The following is a 24,170-nucleotide window of genomic DNA, read 5'->3' on the forward strand; positions in this document are numbered from 1 at the left end:
GCCATATCTTTTGACCTGCTATTTGAATCTGGTTGTGGGTGAAAATTATTATTATTATTATTATTATTATTATTATTATTATTATTATTATTTATACACCGCCCTCCCCAGCCAAGGCCGGGCTCAGGGCGGCTAACAAGCAATAATAAAAACTAGTTGAATGAATACAACTTAAAGAATCCCTGAAAATAATTGTGGATATGTGTATATATTTTTCCTCTCTTTTTCTCCTCCTCCTCCAATTTATAGCCATGCCTTTCCTCCAAGAAGCTCAAGGCAGTACAGGTCATTTTTCTCCCTATGCCATCCTCCTAACAACTGTGTGAGGCAGGTTAGGCTGAGTGTTAGCAAGTGAGATTCATGGCTAAGTTCAGATTTGAACCAGTCATAGTATGAAACCTGAAGCACTACACCACCCCACCACCCAACAGCTTCTTCTTTTTGCTTTGGCTTGGAGTTGCCAAGAGCACTAAGCAGCCTAAACAAGCTACAGCTCCCAGGATTCTTGGGGGAGAATCTGTGACAGATAAACTTAAAAGTGGCATGACATTATAGCTCGCGCCACCAAAGCAGCACTGGCAACCACTTCCTCCCAGTGCTAGTTGGTAGAGGTCCAAAAGAAGCCAGTGTCTATGTATCTTTTCTCTCTTTAAGAAGCTTCACATTTGAGAAGAAATTCAGAAAATTATACCATCCAATGTCTTATGGCACTGACTTTGCTAATGTTTTATTTCTTTAAACATCAGGCACCACATAGAACATATATTTTGAAGGATATAATCCACTATGTTTTAGGCCATCTGCCTGGATCTTTGGGGGGGAAATAAGCACCTGATAGTGTAGCACTACTCTGTCCTGGTCTTTGTACAACCTTGCCGGAAAGTGGTGTTCTAATAGTGAGATCACTGTTCGTTTTATTATACTCAGCTATTCCCAGATTTTCCTAAACATATTAAGTGTGCTAGGTTCACAGGTGTTTTCTCATAGTCTATCTTACAGGATTCTGTGGACACACAGAGTCCAATATATTGGTTATAAATGCAGTGGTATAGCAGGGGGACTGAGGCCCCAGGTGCAGAATCTTGGGGGAGCACGAACCAAGTGCCCCCAGCCCTCACAGAGATCCCTGTGCCCTGCCCATCTCCAGCAGCGAGGGTTTGATGAGAGTAAAGGGTGAAAAACATCCTCTACCCCTAGCGCCTGCTGGGCACCCAACCTCTAAAACAGGATTAGACACACCCATGAAGGATAAAGCTGTCAGTGGTTACTTGTCATGAATGCTATGTTCTTCCTTCATTGTCACAGGCAGTAAGCCTCTGGGTACCAGTTGCTATGGACTTTACAATCTCTAGTGCAGGGCTAGATTGGGATCTTTGAAAGTAATGTCCAAACCAATATTTATTTTGAGGTCTCGTAGATGTTTCCAGATTTTTTTCAAAAAATCCTCTTCTACCACAGTTTCCTTTAAGCATGAATGTTGAAAAGGTCAGTTACCAGCTTCAAAGTCAAGTTGAGAGTATTAATACTTATTCTGATATAACAAGTTAAATTCGTAAATCCAGACCCTCCAAGTGTCCCTATTTTCCAGGGATGTCCCTGATTTAGAGAAGCCATCCTGATTTCTGATTTGATCCCAGAATGTCCTGCTTTTCCTAAGGATGTCCCTATTTTCACTGGAGAAATGTTGGAGGGTATGGAGTTATCCAACCCCTGAGCTGTCTGAAAGCAATCCTGTATAGGGAAGGTTTTTTAAAATGTTGAATGTTATATTATGTTTTTATATTTGTTGGAAGCTGCCCAGAGTGTTTGAGGCAACCCAGTAAGACGTGTGGGGTATAAATAATAAGATTATCATTATGGAATGGGATTTCCCTATTTTCATCAAAGAAATGTTGGAAGGCAGTGCTTTTTTTCTTTAAAAAAAATATTTATGGGTACTCTCATTTTCCTAGTCATATTGAAATACTGCCCCTCAATGAGGCCAATCTTAGATTCACACCAGTTTAGGGGTATGTGTACCCCTGTGTACCCACAGGAAAAAAAGCACTGTTGGAGGGTATGTAAATCAAGTCATTCTTCAACCATGGAGAAATGTTTGCTTTTCACATAAAATAAAAGAGTTTGCCTCTACTTGGACCTCCTCACTATATATGCATAGATCTGGGGTTTTGCCTACCAGAGCACTCAGGGCAATGCACAAACAAAAACAGCACATCACCACAAACCTAGAACAGGCACACACAAAACCCCATTTAGTTTCATAATGCCTTTTTGACTCTGGACCACCAGGGGTCGTTGCAGGCCCATACAAAAACTTACATTCTTCCTATATTGTTTCCCCAGCTCAAAGCAGGCGGCAGAGCGGTTTCACCAGGGCAGGAGCAGCCAAAGGGTTGCAAGGAGAGTGAAAGCATGATGTTTTAATATAAGGCACAAGCTGCTGGCAAACTAGAGTGACGTTAAGTCCTTTTAGCCTTCCGTTTCCCAACTCTGCTGTTTGCCAGTGGTGAATAACTTGCTGCCTGACATTCATCAAACGAGTGGGTAGTTTCAGGTCTACTAAAGTTCAGAATACAGTGGTACCTCTGGTTATAAACTTAATTCGTTCCAGAGGTCCGTTCTTAACCTGAAACCGTTCTTAACCTGAGGTACCACTTTAGTTAATGGGGCCTGCTGTGCCGCCACCACACGATATCTGTTCTCATCCTGAGGTAATACTTCCGGGTTAGTGGAGTCTGTAACCCGAAGTGTTTGTAACCCGAGGTACCATTGTACTTATGCAATTCTTCCCCCCCCCCCCCCCACACACACACCTTTTATTATTTTCTTTGTCTGTTTGTCCTTGTTTTCTGGTCCTACTAAAGCTGTAGGCACACCATGTATTTGAAACTCATGACTTTCCCCAAAGATTGCTTGGAACTATTGCTTACCCCTCACAGAATGAGAATTTCTAGAACCCTTAACAAATTACAGGTCTTGGGATTATTTGGGCGAAATATGTGCTTTAAACGTATGGTGTTTATTGCAACTACTCCTGAACTTGTTTGTTTGGCTCAGCTTAAGTGCACTGCTAGGCAATGGTCAACTCGCAGTGAACAGCCTCCTTTGGGAGGTGGCAGACTCTCCTTCCTTAAAGGTTTTTAAGCAGAGTTTGGATAGCTATCCGTCAAGGATGCCTTGGTTGAGATTCCTGCCTTGCAAGGAGTTGGACTAGACAACCCTCGAAGTGCCTTCCAACCCTACAATTCTAAGATTCTATTATTCAGATTTACAGATGTTTGAATTAATAGGTATATTTAAATAATTAATCTGTGCTCCGTTTCACAGTTTGACCATATTACCTCTTCACTCAGGGTTCATCCTGATTCGCTTGCACAACGCTAACATGGAAGGCACACTATACTTTTAAGACACACTCCAAGGATAATTTACCCCCTCAAAGAATTCTGGGCACTGCAGTTTGTTAAGGGTTGCTGGGAATTGCAGCTCTGTGAGGGGTAAACTACACTACCCAGGATTCTTTGAGGGGAAAATGTGCTTTGAATGTGTTTTAAAGGTATAGCATGTACACAGCCATAGTCTGGTCTTTATTGAGCATTCATTCTGATTTGCATGACGGGTGTTTATACATCTTCCCATTAAGCATTCGTTCAGTCTTAATACCACAGCCCCAAACTTTTACTTCATTTCCCTATCACTTTCTTAACTGCTAAAATTCTGGCAGCTATTTATATTAGTGTGTGTGTTTTACAGAACACTTTGGTCCACTTTAATTGCTCAAAGCCCAGTGTAGGGTATATACTTGTATTCCTCCCACAAAATACTGTCTGGGGGTGACCTCGTTCTTGCTTGCTCTTGTCTCCCCCCCCCCCCCAGTCTCTCTCTCTCTCTCTCTCTCTCTCTCTCTCTCTCTCTCTCTCTCTCTTTCTCTCTCTCTCTCTCTCTCTCTCTCTCTCTCTCTCTCACACACACACAGGGCATGACAATGTCCTGCTTTCTTCAAATGACTCACCAAGGATGCAAATCTTTTTGCGTTTACCCAGGAGTAAGTTCCATTGAATTCCATGGGGCTTACATATTGAGAAGACATGCATAGGAGTGGCGCTGTCAGACACTTGACACACTCCACACGCAGTTTACACAGCAAACCTCTTCTTGTACTAACCAAAAAAAATCCACCATTATGTACACAAAGAAACAACCCCAAATATCTACATCAAACATCAGTGCCGGCTCAAGACATTTCACAACACTCTCGAGCCGACCAATCTGCTTTACCACCTAAGGCAAAACAAAACAAACCTACGTCCACACCCAACAATAAAAACACAAGGATAATAAATGAAATAACCATTTGCTGTTCTTTCATGACCTCCAGAGTCAGTGGATTGAGGTGGCTGCTTCAAAGTGCCTAAGGGTAGGGCTGGCCCTGCTGAACACATACAAACATTTTGTGTATCCAGATAGCCATATATCCTGCACCCCCCACATACACACACAAATACACCCCCTGGCCACATTCTATATTGCAAACAGGTCCGACTGAAATCATGTGTTTTCCCAGGAGTAAGCCCCAGTGAACCCAATAGGACTTCCTTTTGAATCAACATGCACTGGATTGTACTGCAATATATATCTAGTTCTCCTACCAGGATGTGGCCAATCCTGCTACCAAAAGTCCTGCTTCACCCATACACACGCCAGCTATATGCCATGCCTTTCTGCCTCAGCAGTTCTCTGCTGCCAGAGTTGAATGTGCAATGCAACAGCTCACCGACATTTACACCCAAAACTTCCACATTCACCTCTCTCCCTTCCACACAAGCAATTCGACAGTCAGGATTCATGCAACACAATTAGTGTCAAAAGCCTCTGACTCACCCCCCTCACAGCTGCACAGAAATGCCCCCAAACCCTGGTGCACATCCCACCATGCCCTTAAGCCACCCCAGTTCCCAAAAACAGTTCCAGCTGTGCTATGCATGCAGGAAAATGCTCCACATCTGTCATCAAGGCGTATCAACCATGGTGCCAGAGCTTAACCTGCTCTGAAGCTTAAGCCTCTGCATTCAGTGCTAGGCTGCAAACTTTCAGTTCCTCTGAGCACATGCAGAGTGGACCACTGAGCAGTCCCAGCCAGTGTCCACACATCTGGAAGCAGGGCTTGATTGAACCCCAACACTTCTCCACCACACTAAATCCACTCCAGCCTCCAAAGAGGGACTTGTACAAGATCCACTCGCATGTGCCACTCAGGTGTACATAACTGCATTACTGCAAGACACATACTCCCTGAGACAAGCGCCACAAAACCAAACCATCTCCTTCCTCAGAGATGGACCTATTGATCCCGGCCCACTCAACAGATTCCAAACCCCACTGAGATCACAGCTGGTTTGGCTGGCCACAGATCTCATCAAGCTTCACACCTTCTGCAGCCAATTATCCTTAAGTTGCGTGGGCAGCAAGAACGGTGCCCATCAGTTGTCACTCCCTGCTGCGGCTGATCTCCTTGGCCCTGACTCTGTGGCCACCTTCCAGGTCAAAGTCCACCATCTCACCGAGAGAGGCGATTTGATTCCTGTTCCTCGCTTGCCCCCAGCCCTGTTGCAGGAAGGGAGGGTGCTCTGTCCCAGCTAAGCTTCTCTGCGAATTAAAAAACCTCAGCGGCTGCAGCCTATCTCAAATACCCAAGAAGATACACACACACACACACACACACACACACACACACACAAATACACGCCCAGCTATCTGTCTATCCTGCATGACTGGGCAGGGCTCCGGCTGCCTCTAGCCAGAGGAATTGTCAGCACCGCTCCTCTTGATCAGTGCAGAAGACACAGGCACGCACAACCAGCAGACCCAGCATGTCAGAGAGCCACAGCGATGCCACTGCAGAGGGACAGGGCGCCCCTGACCCCACCACGGAAGAGCCACCCTGCGCCGAGCTGAAAGCCGCTTCTGAGAAATGGTAAGGGGACTGAGGGGTGAAGTGGGCAGTGAAGAGCCCCTGAGGGCAGGTACATGTCAGCTTCAAAAGCCCGCCGGGAAGTTGAGGAAGGATGCTGTGGAGTGTGGCGCACTCATGCACTGAAGGGATGTGGTTGGTGGGTTGCTGAAGGCAAGAGTGGGAAGACACCCACCCCCCAACCTGACTCCCATCTGTCTTTCCAAGGGAAGCTGTACTAGGGTGATTCTAGGTCAGATGAGTCACAGGGTGGGTTGGATGCCTGGAGGCAAAAGCTTGGGAAGAGTAACAAAGGGATACAAGCGACCTCTGCTGAATCAAGGAAAGGAGCATGCTTAGAGTCCAAAGACATGTGTGTTGGGAAACTGGCCTAGCAGAAAATTGTTAGAGGCCCCCGCTGTTCACACACATGCCTAGAGGGAGGCAGCTACCCATATTTTGGCACCTGGTGCGGAAAATGCAAATGGTGTCCTTGCCTCATTGGCTGCAAATGATCAAGCAAGGTTCATTTTTTAAAAGGATGACTGCCAGCGTGCCACCATTTCATCAAGATAGCCAAAATCTGCCACCAGAGGCAGCTGCGTCACTCAGCTTCAAAGAAAGGCCAGCCCTAAGCAGGCCAGGCTTATGTCTGGTCATGGCATAGTTTGTGGCTGAAACCACAGAGCTGTGTATAAAGATCTGCCAGCTCTTAGGACAGTTTTAACACGGATTCCTCCTCCACCCACCTGGTTCGACATCTAATCGCCTGGCTTCACCTCTAGTTCTGATCAGCTTCCGCTTCAATGGGATTTCCTAAACCACGTTAATTGCTTCTTGGGCTTTTGGCTAAGATCAAGTGTAGCATAGCTAACAGGCAGGTGCGTTTTTTGAGAGCTTCATTTGTTAGCTCAAAGCTGAGCGCTCTGCAAAACCTCGCCTCCTCGGCTAAATCACTCGCATAAAACCTTTGCAAGACCTGAGCTGCTGGTTAAGCTAGCTCGGAGCTCCTGGAAAAAACTGAGAATGCAATACCTTAGGCTTTCTGCTGCCAGCCAGCTATAACCACATTCAAATATATATGGAGCAGAGTAGGGGAAGAACGGCTGCAGGGAATGGAAGTGACTGCTTGGGGATTACCAGTTGTGAGGCCACACAGATGTTAGTATTCTGGATCAGAAACCTGTGTATATATTTATAATAAATAGGCCATGGCTTAGTCCCGGCTTTCAACGAGAACTTGGGATAAAAAGGTGAGGAGAGGAGGAAATGCAAAAGTAACAGGATATGTTTTGCTTCCAGTATACATTGAAAGAGCATGTGTTAATAGTTATTAGTTTCACTGATTTAAATGAAGTAGTAGGGATAAGAAGTGGCAACTTCCAGAGCAGCAGACTGGCCTTGAATATATGTTACTGGTGGTGTCTGTGTTTCTCACTGGCTGTATTCACACTATATATATGTGGGGCATCCTTTTGTTTATTTTTATCTACAACAGTACCTTGGTTCTTGAACTTAATCCGTTCCAGAAGTCCGTTCGACTCCTGAAACTATTCAAAAACCAAGGTGTGGCTTCCGATTGACTGCAGGAGCTTCCTGTACTCAATCGGAAACCACAGAAGCCACTTCGGACATTCGGCTTCCAAAAAACATTCGCAAACCGGAACACTTCCGGGTTTGCAGCGTTCGGGAGCCGATTTGTTCAACAACTAAGCCGTTCGGGAACCAAGGTACCACTGTATACCTATCTAGAGAGAAAACTTGAGATTCAGTAGAGGTTGCCCATTAAAGCAAGTAGGGCATTGCCCAACGAACCTCAGCCACACCCAACTTGCCTGCCTTTTTACTTATAACCAGTCCAAGGGTCACTGGTCAGCAGCCAACATTTGGAGACAGTAAGGTGTCATGTACGCTTCTAGTGCTAGGAGGCTGTGTCCCAGCTTACCATCTCAAATTTAGCACAAGAGGGGGGAAACAGAGCAAGGAGGGAGGGAAATGGAGGCAGGGGTACACAAAGCAGTTTTGAAACATTATACTGGTCATGTGGAGCAGTTGTGAAAGCCCAGGGGAAAGATGTGGTTTTTACTTTTCCTGTGGCGTTTTTTTCCATTTCCCTACCTTCTTCTGGGTTTTCCTTCCAGTTTTTTTCCAGACTGTCACCTCTGCACCTACATTTGATTTAAATCGGAGATAAGCCCAGTGCCTGTTTGGAAGGGGGTTGCACTCCTTCTAAAAGGAGCAGGGACACATTTTAGGCAGACTCCTTGATCTCTCTCTGTCACCAGACATCCAAGTCTGTGGCAAGGAGTGCGTCTTACCAAGTCCAGCTGGTTTGCCTCTTCTCTTTTTAACCGATCAGCATTTACTGATTTTTAATGGTGTAGGTGCCTTTTAATTTTTGTAGGCGCCTTTTATTGATTTTATTCTTATATGTTGTATACCGCCTTGATTATTATTTTTTTATGAAAGTGTAAATTATAAATATATAAACAAACAAATGAGGCCTGGACTCCTCTAATAAAACTGCCAACTTTTCAGGTAAGGGTCATTTCACACTTACATTGTGTGCACTATTTAGCACAGCTGTGAAATAGCACAACACATCATCATAATCATACAGACTAATAAGGCAATGTCTTTTACTAGGCCGACGTCAGTGATGTCAGTTTTCAAGTTACACAGGTCTCTCTCTATCAGTTTGAAAAAGTTCATCGGCACAAAAACACCACACCCAAAAGCTTGCAAACACCAACAGATAATGGCTGAATAAGACACTGGAGTACCCGTCCTGCGTTTCCTAGGGCCAATTCACATATTACTCTTTCTTTAAAAGAGAGAAAAAAGATGTGAACCTAAAATTTTATTTGAAGTGTATGCTTAAAAATATAATGAATGAGTAAAAGAAAGACACGTATCAGACAGACAGGTTTCTGGTTGTAACTGCCTTTCCGGTGTGTACTCTGTTGTCCATAACTGTGGCCAGTTATCACTATTAATTGTAGAAGACCATCTCGCAGCAGCCAATTGCATATGGTCTGGTGGAGGACCAACGTGCAGCATTTGTCCTAAGGTTCAAGTCCCAGAGTGGCTTGAACCAGTCTTGGAGCCTCAGTTGCCTCTCTGTGAAATGGGAGTAACTTTATGCTGGGTGGTTGTGAGGAGACAGGTAGAAGATTGTATTTGCACATGAAAGGTGCTATGGGGGGGGGGAGAGAGAGAGAATTGATGGAGAGGAAATGACAGCTCTGCATTTCTTCTGCCGCTCTTTGCAGTGATACTATTCAGACCCTGAGCCTCCTGAGCCTCAATTAACTCAAGCAGCTAAAGCTCAACTAGGAGGATTAGAGGGTAAGGAGTAAATCCTCCTCTTGGGCCAAAGGCCAGGGTGATTCTGTGACGGATGCATTTGGCCCACAAAGCTCCCCACAGGAACTAGCACTCTGACCCATTCCTGGTAACAGGATTTTGCCAAATGCATCATATTTTTAAAATACAGGGCTCCAACCGAGCCTATCCTTTAATTTATTTTGCGCATATACACACCCACACACCCACTTAAACATTTTTAAAAAACCTCTGCACAATAAACAGTGGTACCTTGGTTTTCGAGCATAATCCGTTCTGGAAGACCATTTGACTTCCGAAACATTCAAAAACCGAGGTGCAAAAGGCAGTCTGCCAATTCAATAGCGACAACTGTGAAAAACAACAGATACACACAGCGGAAGCTGTTCAACTTCCAAGGCACGTTCGAAAACAGAAGCATTTACTTCCGGGTTTTCGGCGTTTGAAAACCGAAATGTTCAACAATGGAGACATCAGAAAACCAAGGTGCCACTGAATATAAAACAATAATCAATATAACACTGATTTAATCAGCAAATGTTTAAAACAACTATGTGTAACTAAAGTATATGTCTGGATACGATTGCTGAACCAAATTAAGGCTTTGGCAAGTGTCTAAAACAGTATAGCGAGGGTGCCTGCATAATATTAATAGGTAAGAAGTTTCAGCATGTTAAATCCCAGATTTGGGGGGGGGGGGGGAGTTCTCCCAAAGAATCTTTAGAACTGTTGTGCATTAAACGTGCTGGAAACTGTAGCTCTGAGGGGGTAAACTAGAGTCTGTAGGATTCTTTGGGGAAAGCAATGTGCTTTCTAAATGTATGGTGGGGGTAAATGAATTTACCTTTGTAAGTTCACACTCTAGCTTCAGGACACAAAACAGTTGTGTATACCTTTAAAGTCCCTTCAAAACACATCCCCCCCCTCAAAGGATTCTGGGCACTGTAGTTTAGCCCTCACACAATTACAATTCCCGGCAATGCTTAACAAACTACAATACCCAGAATTATCTGAGTGAACGAATGTGCTTCAAATGTGCTTTAAAAGGTGTACTGTGTATGCAGCCTTATTTATTGGGTTAGATCAGTGGTTTTAGGAATAGGAAGGCACAAGTTTTACCTGTATTTTTCCACCACAGTAGTTGGAGGGAGTCGTAATTGGGGAAAGGGTTATGTATACACACGGACTCCTCACCTCTGCCCTGGCTATATTTCAGCTAGAAACCATAGAGAAGGGAGAGGCAGCAGATTATGTTTAGAAATCTTCCAACATAGTCTTACTTACTCTCAGCTCTGGTTTCAAATGCACCCAGAAGACCTACTTCTTGCTCAGTAAATAATCTTGGACAATTATTTTGTTTGCTTGTTTTCTGTATTTTGATGCCATCTTCCAGAGCGACAGCCCTCTCACGGCAGCCACAATCAAGCTGTGTAGAGACATTGTTGGCTTAGAACATGGCTAGGTTGTTCTTTTTATCAATTCAGGTCAAAGCTGGTTTGGGATAAATGCAGCATTTCATAATAAATGATAGGATAGATATGGATTGTGACTAATGCTCTGTGTACAGTGAGGAACGCTGAGAATTCGGCTATAGTGCAGGGTTGCCATATGTCCGGAATTTCCCAGATATATCTGGAATACTGCAATTGGAAGCAGTGACCAGGCGGAAATCCATTAAAAAACAAATGTCCGGGGAAATCTGGACATGTGACAACCCATGTTGGCAATGTTGCTTTTGGTTATTTTCCCTAAAAATAGCTCAAAAACATTGGAAGGGTGGCAAAAATAACCTTTTCTATCCGGATTTTCACTTTGAAATACAGCAACCCTATTAGAGATCTCTAGGCTTTAAATCTCAAATACAAAGCCTGCATCCCTTTGTAATTTTGGAGATATTCTCTCCTTTCCTTAAGCACCTCTCCCCTCACCACTACCCTACTGTCCCCTGCTTTTTCTTTTGTGACATCACTGTGATTTTATAATCTCTCTCTCTCTCTCTCTCTCTCTCTCACACACACACACACACACGCACGCACGCACACACACTTGTTTCCGTCTGCCAGGCTAATCCTAAAATGCCTGCGGAGGGGATTTTCTTTTGGAAGATGATAGTTTGGATTTACCAGAAATAATACACTAACAAGCTCGTTCCCCCTTTTTTTCTCTTTTTTTGCTAATGACCAGGTGGCTTGAGCTAAAAAAGACTTAGAAAAGATGAGCTGGCAGGGTATATGCTGCTCTCTAGAGACAGGGCAGATACCTAATGAAAAGCAGTCATTTTGCACATTCATACATACATACATACATTCCAGAGCAAAGCCACCACACTTCAAGCAAAAAAAAAAAAAAGTGCTAGTATTGCAATACTGCACGCATATAACAAATATACACCATTATTGTTTATTATTTTAAGATATTTTTCTTTATACTGCTTTTCCAAAGCAAAGTGCCTGAGGCAGCTTACAAACCAAAAGCAATAAAAGATGGCTTCACATATGTCTCATTCTTGATGGAACAATTTTCTTTGGTGAGAAAAATGGTGGTCTCCTATATCCAGTTCTTTTGGATATAGCTATCTGGTATAGCCTTGCCTTCTTAAATACTTTCTTGATGGGTGACCCTGGTCTTTGTCCCCTTAGCAACCCACACTCAGCTAGCTATCACCAGGCAGGCCTCGCCTGTAACTTTCCAAACCTCAATTAAATTCTAGCTTTTATTGGACCCAGGAATTCAGGGTGTCTCACACCCCACATCATAGCGCAGATAGGGATTTTGTGTAAGCAGACCTTTGTGTAACTATTTTGTTATACTTTTTCGGAGTACCTTGTGGGTGTAGGTTATGGTTGTCATATTTCAACAAGGACACCTTAAAAAAGTGACCTTTTTTTTAGGAAACCCTCAAAGTTTTTGAGCTTCTTCTTTTTTTTACAAAAACACCCCCCAAAAAACAGGGTTTTTTTATTGACTTGTCTAAGATCCAGGACAAAGCATCACCTTTCAGATAAGACCCCCTGGACGTCAATTCCGCCTTTGAAATCCTGGCAATGTCGGGGAAAATTCAGATGCATAGCAGCCCTAGCGTAGGTGTGTTTTATGTGTGTGCTTTCATGGTTTTAAGATTAGTCACTCTGACTGGTTTATGCTTGGACAGGAAAAGTGGGGTGCATTTCATGTAAATAAATCTGTGAATTAAAAATGTCGCAACACAGTCCGATCGACCCCAGCAGCTCTGATCTGCCTGTTGGTACTAATGCAGGATGACAAGAACGCCCTGTGACTTGCCATCTGCCAGGCTGTGTTGGGGATGGGGACATAGCTGCCGCTAATGAGGCCGCAGGGATTTTTGATCAGCAGGGGAGAATCAATTACATAACTGGACTCAGGGAGGGGGGCTTATTGAGGGAAGAGAGACACGGCACACTTGCCAAGGTCAGCAAAGGGGCAGGACAAGGAATGGCAGCATATGTCTCTAAATATCAGTCGCTGGGGGTCACGGGTGGGGAGAGGGCTGCTAAGCTCAAGTCCTGATTGCAGGTTCCCATAGGCATCTGGGCTGGCCACTGGGAGGGCAGGAAGCTGGTCTAGATGAGCCATGGGCCTGATCCAGCAGCGCTCTTCGTACATACAAGTCATGACTCACATCCAATGTGTGCTCAGATACCTAGAGAGGTTGTGCGGTCCCCGTCATTGAACCTTATCGAGGAAAGCCGGAGCAGTGATGTGTCCGCTTACAAATTGCCAAGACAGAAGATACAGGTTTACATAACACATGCACAGCTCAATGTATATCTACAGGTGCAAAATTTAGAAATAATATAGTAATTCAAATAGAAATGCAGTATATGTCACCAGTGCTATTTTTCTAGAAAAAGAGGTGCTGGAACTCACCATGAACACCTCCTCTTATTATGGCAATGGCACCCACCTGAAAGGTGCTGGAACTGAGTTTCGGCAAGTTCCAACAGAAAAAAAGGTTTGTGGCAAGAGGACTGATGGCCTTTCAAATAGAGGACTGTCCTCTGTAAAGTAGGACACATGGCCTGGTCTAGCGAGCAACCTGTCTCAAGCTGTGGGCCTAGAGCAGCTGTGGTCAAGAGAAAGAGAGCACTGTATAAATATCAATGTTTGTTATTGTGATGTTGGTGCCGACAAGGCTGACGGATCTTGACTATACAGTCGTACCTGGGAAGTCGAACAGAATCCATTCTGGAAGTCCGTTCGACTTCCAAAACATTCAGAAACCAAAGCACGACTTCCAATTGGCTGCAGGAAGCTCCTGCAGCCAATCAGAAGCCACGGAAGCCCTGTCGGACATTTGGGTTCCAAAGAACGTTTGCAAACCAGAACACTCACTTCTGGGTTTGCAGCGTTCTGGAGCCAAAACATCCGAGTACCAAGGCATTTGGGATCCAAGGTATGACTGTATTGGCTTGGGGAAGTCCTATCAACTTGATCTATCCTACAGATGGATTGGAGCATAGCTTTTGCTGACTAAAAGGCAAAAGAGAACCTTAAAATGCATTTTTTTAAAGCACTCAGTTTTAGGATTTTTGACGATAATGGTGATAATAGTTCAGTCCTTAATAATAATAAATAATCTCTTGTCATTTGAAATTAGGTTGAGATCTTACTACTTAAAATCTCTTTATAGGTAGGTTTCAGTTTACGTTTATCAGTTATGGTGAGGGGGAGACAGGAAAGATCTCTGATCGCTGTGCAGGATTTGGGCCAAATTCAATCCAAGTTGAATGAGTTTGGGTTTTTTAAATGAAGAATCATAGAACTGTAGAGTTGGAAGGGACCAAAAGAGCATATACCAAATATCTTACTTCTGACATATTGTGACTGCAGTGTTAAAAACTGCAGGTGCTGAATCTTTTAAATCTATAAACACTTAAAATTGTGCTTTGCAAAGAAAAAGGAAGGAAGGAAGGAAGGAAGGAAGGAAGGAAGGAAGGAAGGAAGGAAGGAAGGAAGGAAGGAAGAAAGAAAGAAAGAAAGAAAGAAAGAAAGAAAGAAAGAAAGAAAGAAAGAAAGAAAGAAAGAAAGAACTCTGCACTGTATGTTTGCATGCTCAATCCTGTTAATCTGTGGACCTGATGGGAGACGACAGGCAAAGGCAGCCAGCCAGATCCTCCTATCTCTACGCAGCAAATGTCTCCAATGGCTGGCACCTGCACAACCACGTGGATCCCAACTAATCCACTGCCAGCAGCACATCCCTGACCCACATTGGGCTCTTCTTGCTGCGTTTCCCTGGCAACAGGCCCTGTGTGGAACTGTGGGATTGGTGTGATGGTCTGTGATAACTCCCTATGTGCCAGCACACTGCTCAGCAAAGGAAGCTTTCCCCCGTCTCCTTATCGGAAGAAGAGTCAATGGTTGATTTGCTGCCTGCTAATGCTGTTCAGTGAACAGAGCCAGGTGTGGGGCGGACGGCAGGGAGGGGGTAGAGTTCTGCTGGATGTTTCACCAACCATCCTACAAGTTGTTCTGCATCTTTTGGCACTCTTAAATACGCCCAGCGCTTTAAAGTAGCTTCTAAGTTTTCCCTCGCCCACCATTTCCTGCCAAAACACAAAGGGGGCCAGGCGGCAGGTCTAACCAGCACATAGCCCCCTATGGGGCAACACACATCCATTTTCTACACTAACTCCAGAACGTCCAAAATGGAGAAGGATGTTATGGCATGGCAACCAGAGAGGCAGGGAGCAGGAGAGAAGCTGACTCAGCACAGGCTTCATTAGGACCAAACAGAGTGGACAGCCATGCGGCAATAATGTGGCTTGTCTAGCCCCGCGCAAGTAACCCTTTACTTGCCAGAGTGTCCCTGTACACACTTCCGCTCACACAATTAAAAAATAATGAAGAAAGCTCCTTCGTCCGAATTAAACACACACAAAATTGACCGTTGTTAGTTCCATGCAATTTGAACCAGGAGGGACTGACAAAACTTGGAGGTTAGCGAACAAACACACTTGGCCATTCCTTGTTAGCGTATGCCATGTCTGTGCTAGCCTCAACGTAATGGGATAAATAGAACGTGAAGTGTTTTGAGTGTGCTGTTAAGGCCTGCAAAGCATTCTCCTGCAGTCTATCTAAAACCGCTGTGTAGGAGCTGCCAGTCAATACATCAAACCAAACAGATGTAGAAAGTCTTTGGGATGCAAGTCAAGGTGGGCAGAAGATGGCAAACCAAACCTTGACCTAACAAGGGGCTAACAGTCCCCAAGGGGCTATTAGAATCAATGGTATATCTCCTTTGTTTTTTGTTTTGCTTTTAAAATAATTTTTATTTGGTTTTACAAATTTATTCACATTCCAAATCACAAATAGTAAAAATTACACAAGATTCTTCCGAATCTCTAGACTTCCCTCGTCCCCTCCATTGGTTCTTTAGTTAACTTTTTCAACTGCATATTACAAATCACTCTAGTTTTTCATGTTTCCATTGTGTCCAAAGTCTATGTAACATTACAAGAGTTATTTAAGACCTGCTAAAGAGTTCAAGTGTTTACAGTGGTCTCTCAAGTATAATATAAATTTTCCCCGATTCTTTGTTGAAGTTCTTATCCTCCTGGTTTCTGATTTTCCCAGTCATTTTTGCCATTTCTGCATAGTCCAACAGCTCATTCTGCCATTCCACTCTGGTACGGACCTTGTCGTATTTCCAGCTCTGGACAACCAACATCCTTGTAGCTGTTGTTGCAGTCATAAACAGTCGTTTCTGATCCTTCGGTATCTCTGCATCTAATGGTATATCTCCTTTGTGCTCAGTTAGGTGTTAGAATCCCTGAGCTATATCAATGAAGATACAAACTTGCATAAATAGCTTACCCCAGAGTATGCCTTATGGAATACAGGAGATAATTAACTCCACCCACACCAGCATTTTGCATCCAGCTCGGGCCCCTCCAAGACACCATTTTGCACCTGTGGACCTCACAGTAATAATAATAAGTACCTGTACCCCACCCATGCAGCTAGGTTGCGTCAGCCACTCTGGAAGTTCCTGCAAACCTGAGATCTGTCTGCGCCTGATATGAGCTACACAGGGTGGTACATGGCTGGATTAACTCCACCTTCTTTAGAAACACATGCCAAGAAGTTAACATAAGGTTCCTGGGGACAGTCCCCAGATTTGCAAATCTGTCCCCGGACAAATTCCGTCCCCGGAATGTCTCCAGAATTGCAAATCTCTCCCTGGGAAACGTGGCAGTGGCAGCCTCAGTAGCCTGGAGCCAGCCTGGTAGCGCTGTTGGCTCTGGCTGGCTTCAGGAGCTGTTCAGTGCTCACTGCTGCCGCCACTGCCAAAGGGGAACTGGGGACATGTAGTGGTACAAATCTCCTGCCCCCTTTCCCCTTTTTTTTACTGATGAGGGAGGCTCGGGAGTTGCGGGCAGGCGGCCGCTGCCCAGGAGGGGTGCAAGGCACGCAGTTTCTCTGCCGGGCAAGGTGCAAAGCCCTTCTTTCGCACCCTGTGAAACATAAATGTGCAGTGTTTTTTAAAACTGGGCAATGACGCGTCACCTGCGCATGACTCCCGAGCCTCCCCCAATCTCCTGTCCCCTTCCCCCTTTGTTTTGACAGATCGGGAAAGGCTCGGCAGCCGCAGGCAGGCAGCCATTGCCCAGTTTTTATAAAAAAAAAATGTTTCACAGGGTGCGAAAGAAGGGCTTTGCACCTTTATACAATTTGCATGTGCGCTTGGGCCCAGGGTCTTTTGCCTCACCATCCCCACTGCTGACTCCCTGTTGCTACTCAGCTTCAAAAAAAAAAAAAAAAGTGTCCCCAGAGTCATTGAAAAAATTCTGGTAACCATAAGTTAACATCCAAGAATGGCCCATACCTACTGGCTTCCAACAAAGGGACAAAGCTGTTGCCCTGAGGCTCTTTTTGTCTGGAATGTGCTCAGCTGTAGCAGACAGGAAAGGGGCCCAAGTGAGGAGGAATTTGAGCAACTGAACCAGGCAGAGAGAGGCAGAAACAGCAGTGAAGACTATTCTGATCTCGGTGGAACCCCTCTCCTACCAGGTCACAAAGGGCTGGATGCCCTCCATGCCAAGAGAGACAGTTACCATGGAGGTGCCATCATGGTCTCATTGTTAGCAGAATAATTCACTTAATATTCTCAATTCATGAAGTGGGGGTGTTCTTCCTTTACCTTTTATGAAAACCCGTCAAACTTTCAGGCCCTCCAAGTGTCCCTATTTTCCAGGGACAGTCCCAGATTTAGAGACGACGTCCCAGTTTCTGATTTGATCCCAGAATGTCCCACTTTTACTTAGGATGTCCCTATTTTCATTGGAGAAATGTTGGAGGGGATGGATTTATCCGACCCCTGAGGCGTCTGAAGGCAATCCTGTATAGAGAAGTGTTTAATGTTTTATTGTGTTTTTATATATGTTGGAAGGTGCCCAGAGTGGCTGGGGCAACTCAGTAAGATGCGGGGAGTATAAATAGTAAACTTATTATGGAATGGGATGTCCCTATTTTCATCGGAGAAATGTTGGTGGGTATGCATTTTACTACTGAGAAGCCCCACTGAAGTCAAAAGGCCTTACTTACACCCAAGTGTACATCAGGATTGACCATAATTGACTTTTTGCCGCATGATGACCTCTCTCTTCTGTGGAGACTCAGTTGATTCAGCTGTGCAGGAAAGGCAAACTTCAAAATCTGCAGAAGTCCAGCAATCCTTAGAGGTGGGGGAAGCACGAAGGACAAAAACTCTAGAAAAGTGGTGCAGTTCAGGAATTCAGAGGAAACTCAGAAATTAGTAAAGTTAGTGTTGTTAATACTTCTCATGTGATGTAAATGGTTGTAGATGGAATGGTTTATTGAATGAATTGACATTAAACCAGTTAGGCTTGCTGAAAGGCCACAGGAGTCAAAGGAAGGGAACTCAGTAATAACCAGAAATTCAAGTACAGTATCTTATTTTGGAACTTAAAGGAAATCTGTCATTTCGAAGATGCTGGGGAAAATATTCCTGGATAAGGTCTGAAACGTATAATAAAATTAATAGTTCATTGTTAAAGTACACTAAACTTAGTCCCTTTCTTTGTTAACTGTAATACAGCCCCCCCCCCCATTTACGCAGGCATTGGCTGAGTGTGCATAAGCCCATTACGCCCCTGTTCTGACCCCTTTTCCAGCCACTTCTGGGTTGCTGTGATGCACACGTGCGCAATCAGTTGGACGCACATAAATGGTTGTACATAAGCCAATCGGAAACCTCTATAAATATACATTCATGTTGTAAATTAGGTTCTTTCCAAGAGAACCTCCCTGGCTTTGAGGGCAGGAATAATCCTTAACATTTCAGCAGAGCTTTTTCTATTGGAGGAAAAAAACTCATAAATATAACTTCGGTTAAGATTCTTTATGGAGAGGCACAACTATTTTAATAATCTTCTAAAAAGGCTTTTGAAACATGTTTTTTATCACTGTGCAACTGCATTGTGTTTTTATCTGTGCTATACACTCTCGTCTCTTGCCATTATGGAAATATTATTTGATAATTTGAAGCAAGTGTTCTTATAAAGACCTTCCCTCGAGTCTTTTTGATTCACAAATATTCTTTTCAGTGTCACTTCTGCCAGAACCCAGTGAAGCTCAGGCTGGTCTACTTCCTCCATGAGATATCTTGCATTGTCTAGTAACACCCAGACTTTTTCTTGCAAGCGGCTTACCTTGCATGCTGCTATCTTAGGGTCACTAGTTCAGAGGCATCAAGAACAACCAACCTGTGCATGGGGCCACCCTCAAAAACAGAGACTACGTGAGCTAAAGGAGATGTAAGCTTGATGTACTTATGTACTTATGAGACAGTGTGTGTGACCTCAAACTACTACAACTGAAATACTACAACACCTAAGGCGTAGACGAGTCGACGAAAGGGAAACTAGCCTTTGCTAATCGCTTTAGCTCCAAAAGGTACTGAACTGACCTAGGTCTCTAAAATTCCCAGTTGGTGCCACGGAGATCTCCACCAAACTTGCAGTTCTTCTCCCTGCCATCAAAGGCTTCATATGCTAAGTTTCCGTGAGAGTACCAGAACAGGGGCCAGGGCAAACAGGCAGCAATTCTCTTGGCATTTACTGTATTTTCTGCTCTATAAGACTCACTTTTTCCCTCCTAAAAAGTAAGGGGAAATGTGTGTGCGTCTTATGGAGTGAATGCAGGCTGCGCAGCTATCACAGAAGCCAGAACAGCAAGAGGGAATGATGCTTTCACTGCACAGCGATCCCTCTTGCTGTTCTGGGTTCTGAGATTCAGAATATTTTTTTTCTTGTTTTCCTCCTCCAAAAACTAGATGCGTCTTGTGGTCTGTGCGTCTTATAGAGCGAAAAATACGGTAATGGTGCTCACTCCGAATAGATCTGCAGGCTCCAGCAGGACCTTTCTCTATGCTTATCTCAGGAGCGACCCTCCCTCTGCCAGCTTTGCTGCTGCTATCTCTGGCCCACAGGCCTAACCGCCAGCACTTGGGTCTCTTGGTTGGAGGGTGGTAGGTAGTATCTGCAAGCAGTTTGCAGCCTTTTGAGAATGAGCCTGTCCCAGGCTACCACCTATCTGGGAGGGCTTATTGCGCTTCCATTAACAACTGCATAGTATGTGTCTTTCTGTTGTTGTTGTTGTTTTTAAAGGAAGGAGAAAATAGGTGACACTTTGCCCAGCATTGCAGTTAGAAAAAAGTTCAGCTGCCTTATTTTGGCCAGCCATCCAGCTGATCAAAACACATAGTAGGAAAAACAGAAACAAAGACACCTTTAGCAAGGTCAGCAAGCATCAAGCAGGCAGCGAGTCTCTCCTGGCTATGGGTGGCCCTCTGCTACCACCTGGCGGCCAATCCATCTAAAGTTAATTGACACAAGGCACAAAATATGCAAGGTGAAAGTTACAAGTGAGGGGAAGGTGCTGTTGCTGCTCATCGAAAGCACTCAGATTATAATGGTAGCAAGAACAAGGTCCTGAATTCCTCGTGACCTCTATTTTTTAAATCTTCACTCCTGATCTATAGCCCAATTTGCTAATTGCATGAGGAAATGTTTATTGGCTTTCTCTTCAGACACCCAAGACCTTGTTATGGCAAAATGATGGTCGTTTCTTTTTTATCGAATTTCAGGAGAAATCACATTAATGTTTTGCCCTTGGAACCTTGAGGGGCTCCTCTAAATGACCTGCTTATTGAACACGCACAAAGGTTAGAACATGCCCAATCATCCTTAAGCACTACTTCCGATTTGGTTACAGGGAGATTTACGTGACAGGCAATCCCGTTTTTTTTGCTTGCTACGCGTTTATAGACTACTTCCTGTTAACCATTCATTTGCCATGCACTCCCCCTCACTATCCTAACCACAAGAAAACTGTTGTTTAAGTGGAGTTGTTGCACTAGGGTCGGGGCAATAGTGTGTTTTAATCCACTTTAATTGCACAAACCCAAATTTCTAGCATGTTTAAACGCACTTTGTTAAGCTAAATTCCTTCCATCACATTCCACTGGGTGGGGTGCTTCCCGTATGAGCTGCCAGGTTATGGTTTTAGAGGGTGCAAAGGTTTGCCTTGGTAAACTCCAGATAATAGGCTCACAAGCACATTATGGAGTAGTCCTACAAACCTAGAATAAAAAAGGGTTGCCAAAGCACAACATCTAGGCACTGAACCACTCCAAGCTGCTGCAAGTGTGCATGCTTGTTTGGGGTTTTTTGCAAGTCAAAATCTTTACAGGGCAGGAAATGTAAAGGCTCTTCACTGTTTATATTTACCTCCTGTAGCATTAAAGAAAAGGGAGGAGAGGCATGCAAGGAGCTGCTGGAGGCGTACCACTCGTGTCTGCGGGCACTGGGCATGGCCCACCAAGATCTAGACACCAACCCCTTGGTAAGATATTGTCCTATACAGCGCAAACAGTTGAAATGAAGGGGAGGGTGCTGAATTTAAAAGGTATAGAGACAATAGCAATACTCTGGACTCAGCAGTAAATGGGATGCATTAACTGCAGCACCCTGGGACACAGGACTACCTGCCACCAAAGGAAGTCCCTGAGGTAGTGGCGGCTGTGGCAACAAGACCTAGGCTCTCCATTCCTAGCTCTTTTTCAAAAGTGACCCTTCTGGGACATATAGTTGTGGACCAGGGATAATACAGCATAGATGAGAGGCAGTATGAGGAATGGGGAAGAATAACATATCAGCCCACCTTCGAGACTAGTACTGACACACACACCCTAAAGGGTGCCTGGGCATTTAACACAAGAGCCCCGGCAGGCAAAACCTTTAGCACATCAAAGCTTTTCCTCCCAAGATGACAAGATGGGAGGAAGCTCCACGTGCTGGATTTCTGCTAGTCAGAGGAGCCTTGCCAAACAAGAGTGAGCAGCCATAGATCTAAGACTAGGGGGAGGCTTGCAGTCAGCAATACTAAGGTAAAGGTAAAAGTTCAGGACCCCTGGACGGTTAAATCTAGTCAAACTTGATTATGGGGTTGCTGCGCTCATCTCACTTCAGGCTGAGGAAGCCGGCGTTTGTCCGCAGCTTTCTGGGTCATGTGGCCAGCAGGACTAAACTGCTTCTGACGCAATGGAACATCATGATGGAAGCCAGAGTGCACAGAAATGCCATTTCCCTTCCCGCTGCAGTGGTACCCATTTATCTACTTGCACTAGTATGCTTTTGAACTGCTAGGTTGGCAGGAGCAGGGACAGAGAAACTGGAGCTCACCCCATCGTGGGGATTCAAACTGCTGACCTTCCAATCAGCAAGCCCAAGAGGCTCAGTGGTTTAGACCACAGTGCCACCTTGCTATATCCATTCTTCACAGAAATTGACAGGTATAGAATAGGTAGGGGCTGGGAAAGAGAGAGAAGCTGGAGACTGTAATGCCGAGGGGAGGAACGCCCAGCTGTATCACCCTATGGTTTCCCTTCCTTATTCTTACAGCCGCCAAGTCACTGAGGGACCTGCTTGACTGAGTCTTCCGGCTCCCGGAAACTCCATGGCACTCAAGAAGCAAAGTTCCAGGGTGGAGACTGCGCAGAGCTGGAGGCGACGCTCCCTGGAGCCGCTGGAGCAAGGGCTCCCAAGTGCAATAAAGCCCTTTTATTTTACACAGGCTGGGCCTGCATTAGTTACCGAGTCGTTGCTCTTTAATCCACCCACATCAGGGTGCTCCTGGCCCACCTTGAAATCCTTGCCTCCCCCAGGTGGTTATTGACCCTGCCTTTGCTGTATCTGCTTCGAATATGTATCATTTATATATAGCACCTTAAAAGAAAAGTTTGAAAAAGCGCTTTATGATCCTTTCTTGCCTCATGTGCCCGCTGAGCCAGCCCCAAAAGAGGTCCATTTCTACTTCTCCTCATTGCTGTCACCACAACCAATCCTAGACATCACACATACAGACAGTCCTTTGCATCCAGATCTCAGAAGACATTTCAACTAAACTTCTGGGGCAACCCAGTAAAAAAAGAAAAAGAAAAGGGGAACTGTCTCTGTGGACCTTGGTTCAACAGGCTTGATGCAGCCTGCAGAAGTTAAGTGCCCATATAATCCAAGAAAATGGGCAGCTCTTTTTACAGTAAAATGTGGTGCAAATATTAGAAACTCAGTCCATCTCTAAGTTTCCTTTACTTTCCGGGGTTCTTCAGTCCAGCCCCAACCAGCCATTTTAGCAAGGAAACATCAGGCACAATTGCATACACTGATGCTGCACACAATAATGTGTTGACCTGGAAGGGGGGCGTAAAAGGATATTTCACAGTGCACTCCCTCAGCTTTAAAGGGATCGTTCTCTTGCCTGTATCCAGGCCACTCACTATGGCCCAGTCTGGGAGGCAACTGAGCCCACATGGCTGCTTTGCACATTGATCTCAAGGATAGGAAGAGATCAGCTCCTTCCTCCACCTACAGCATGCTGCAAACGTAACTTCTCTCGGGGCCACTGCAGCCTAGGATTGTGTAGGATTTGGGCATTCGTGTTTCAGGGTGTAAGACTTGCCCATGCAGATTCTTACATTTGTTGCTCAAGATACTAGCAACATTCCTTCTACCAGTGTGGCACAAAGATTTCAAAACTGGGTTCGCACTCTTGCTTACTAGCAGAACTTATTGCACCTCAGAATCTGGATCCCATCCCAGAACTCGCAAAGTCTGATTCACAAGGACATGAATAAATAAGTAGAAAGACAAACACAAATCAGACAAGTTAGAAACCTGCCCTATCTGATCCAGACCCACTCTCAGGATTGCTCCAAAAGCTTTATGTGACGTCCAGGCTTTTCTTCTTAGTTGCCTCTTGCAAATTTTCATGTTTGCAGAATACTTTCCAGCCTCTCCAATTCGAAAGACAATCAGGGTGCCACAATATTCCAGTCACACCATAGCTGAAGTTGGTGGCACAGGGCCCTGCTAAACATTCAAGAGTGCTGCATTTCAACCCATGTTGTCCATTTTGAGAATTTCAAGGTGATGGGCAGGCCGGGTTAGAGTGGAACTTGGCGGCTGCTCCACAACCAGCGCCTGTGGTCATGTTTAAGAGGCAAGCAAACATAGTCAACACACTAAACCAGGGGCAAGGAACCTTTCGCTTTCCAGATGTTGCCAAACTACAACTCCCTTCACCCCAGCCACTAGACCTGCTTGGTGGGGCTGATGGGAGCTGTGGCTCAACAAAACCTGGAGGGCCAAAACTCTCTACCCCTGCACTAAAACCTACAATAATCCCCTGCATGCAACACCTATGTACACTTCTCCAAAAGTCACGGGTTGTGTCAGAAAGCCAGATACACACCGACAGCAGTGCCGAGATCAGGCATAGGCAAACTTGGCCCTCCAGATGTTTTGGGACTACAACTCCCATCATCCTTAGC

General features: G+C 44.8%; 1 protein-coding gene and 1 long non-coding RNA gene across 2 annotated transcripts; one reads left to right on the plus strand and one right to left on the minus strand.

Annotated features, from left to right (window-relative positions):
- Window positions 1-5,735: 5,735 nt before the first annotated feature.
- On the plus strand, window positions 5,736-22,413 carry LOC310829712 (uncharacterized protein). Its single transcript, XM_083708452.1, has 3 exons — window positions 5,736-5,974; window positions 21,079-21,184; window positions 22,243-22,413. The coding sequence occupies exons 1-3, from the start codon at window positions 5,871-5,873 to the stop codon at window positions 22,255-22,257; spliced, it is 225 nt and encodes a 74-aa protein (XP_083564578.1). The 5' UTR covers window positions 5,736-5,870; the 3' UTR covers window positions 22,258-22,413.
- Window positions 15,557-18,398, minus strand: LOC310829726. The gene is made up of 2 exons (XR_014557337.1): window positions 17,145-18,398; window positions 15,557-16,093 (listed from the first exon to the last, which is right to left on the minus strand). It is a non-coding gene; the product is annotated as an uncharacterized lncRNA (long non-coding RNA).
- Window positions 22,414-24,170: the final 1,757 nt, after the last annotated feature.

This window comes from Podarcis gaigeae (assembly GCF_964106915.1).
Source record: "Podarcis gaigeae genome assembly, chromosome: 13".
NCBI lineage: Eukaryota > Metazoa > Chordata > Lepidosauria > Squamata > Lacertidae > Podarcis > Podarcis gaigeae.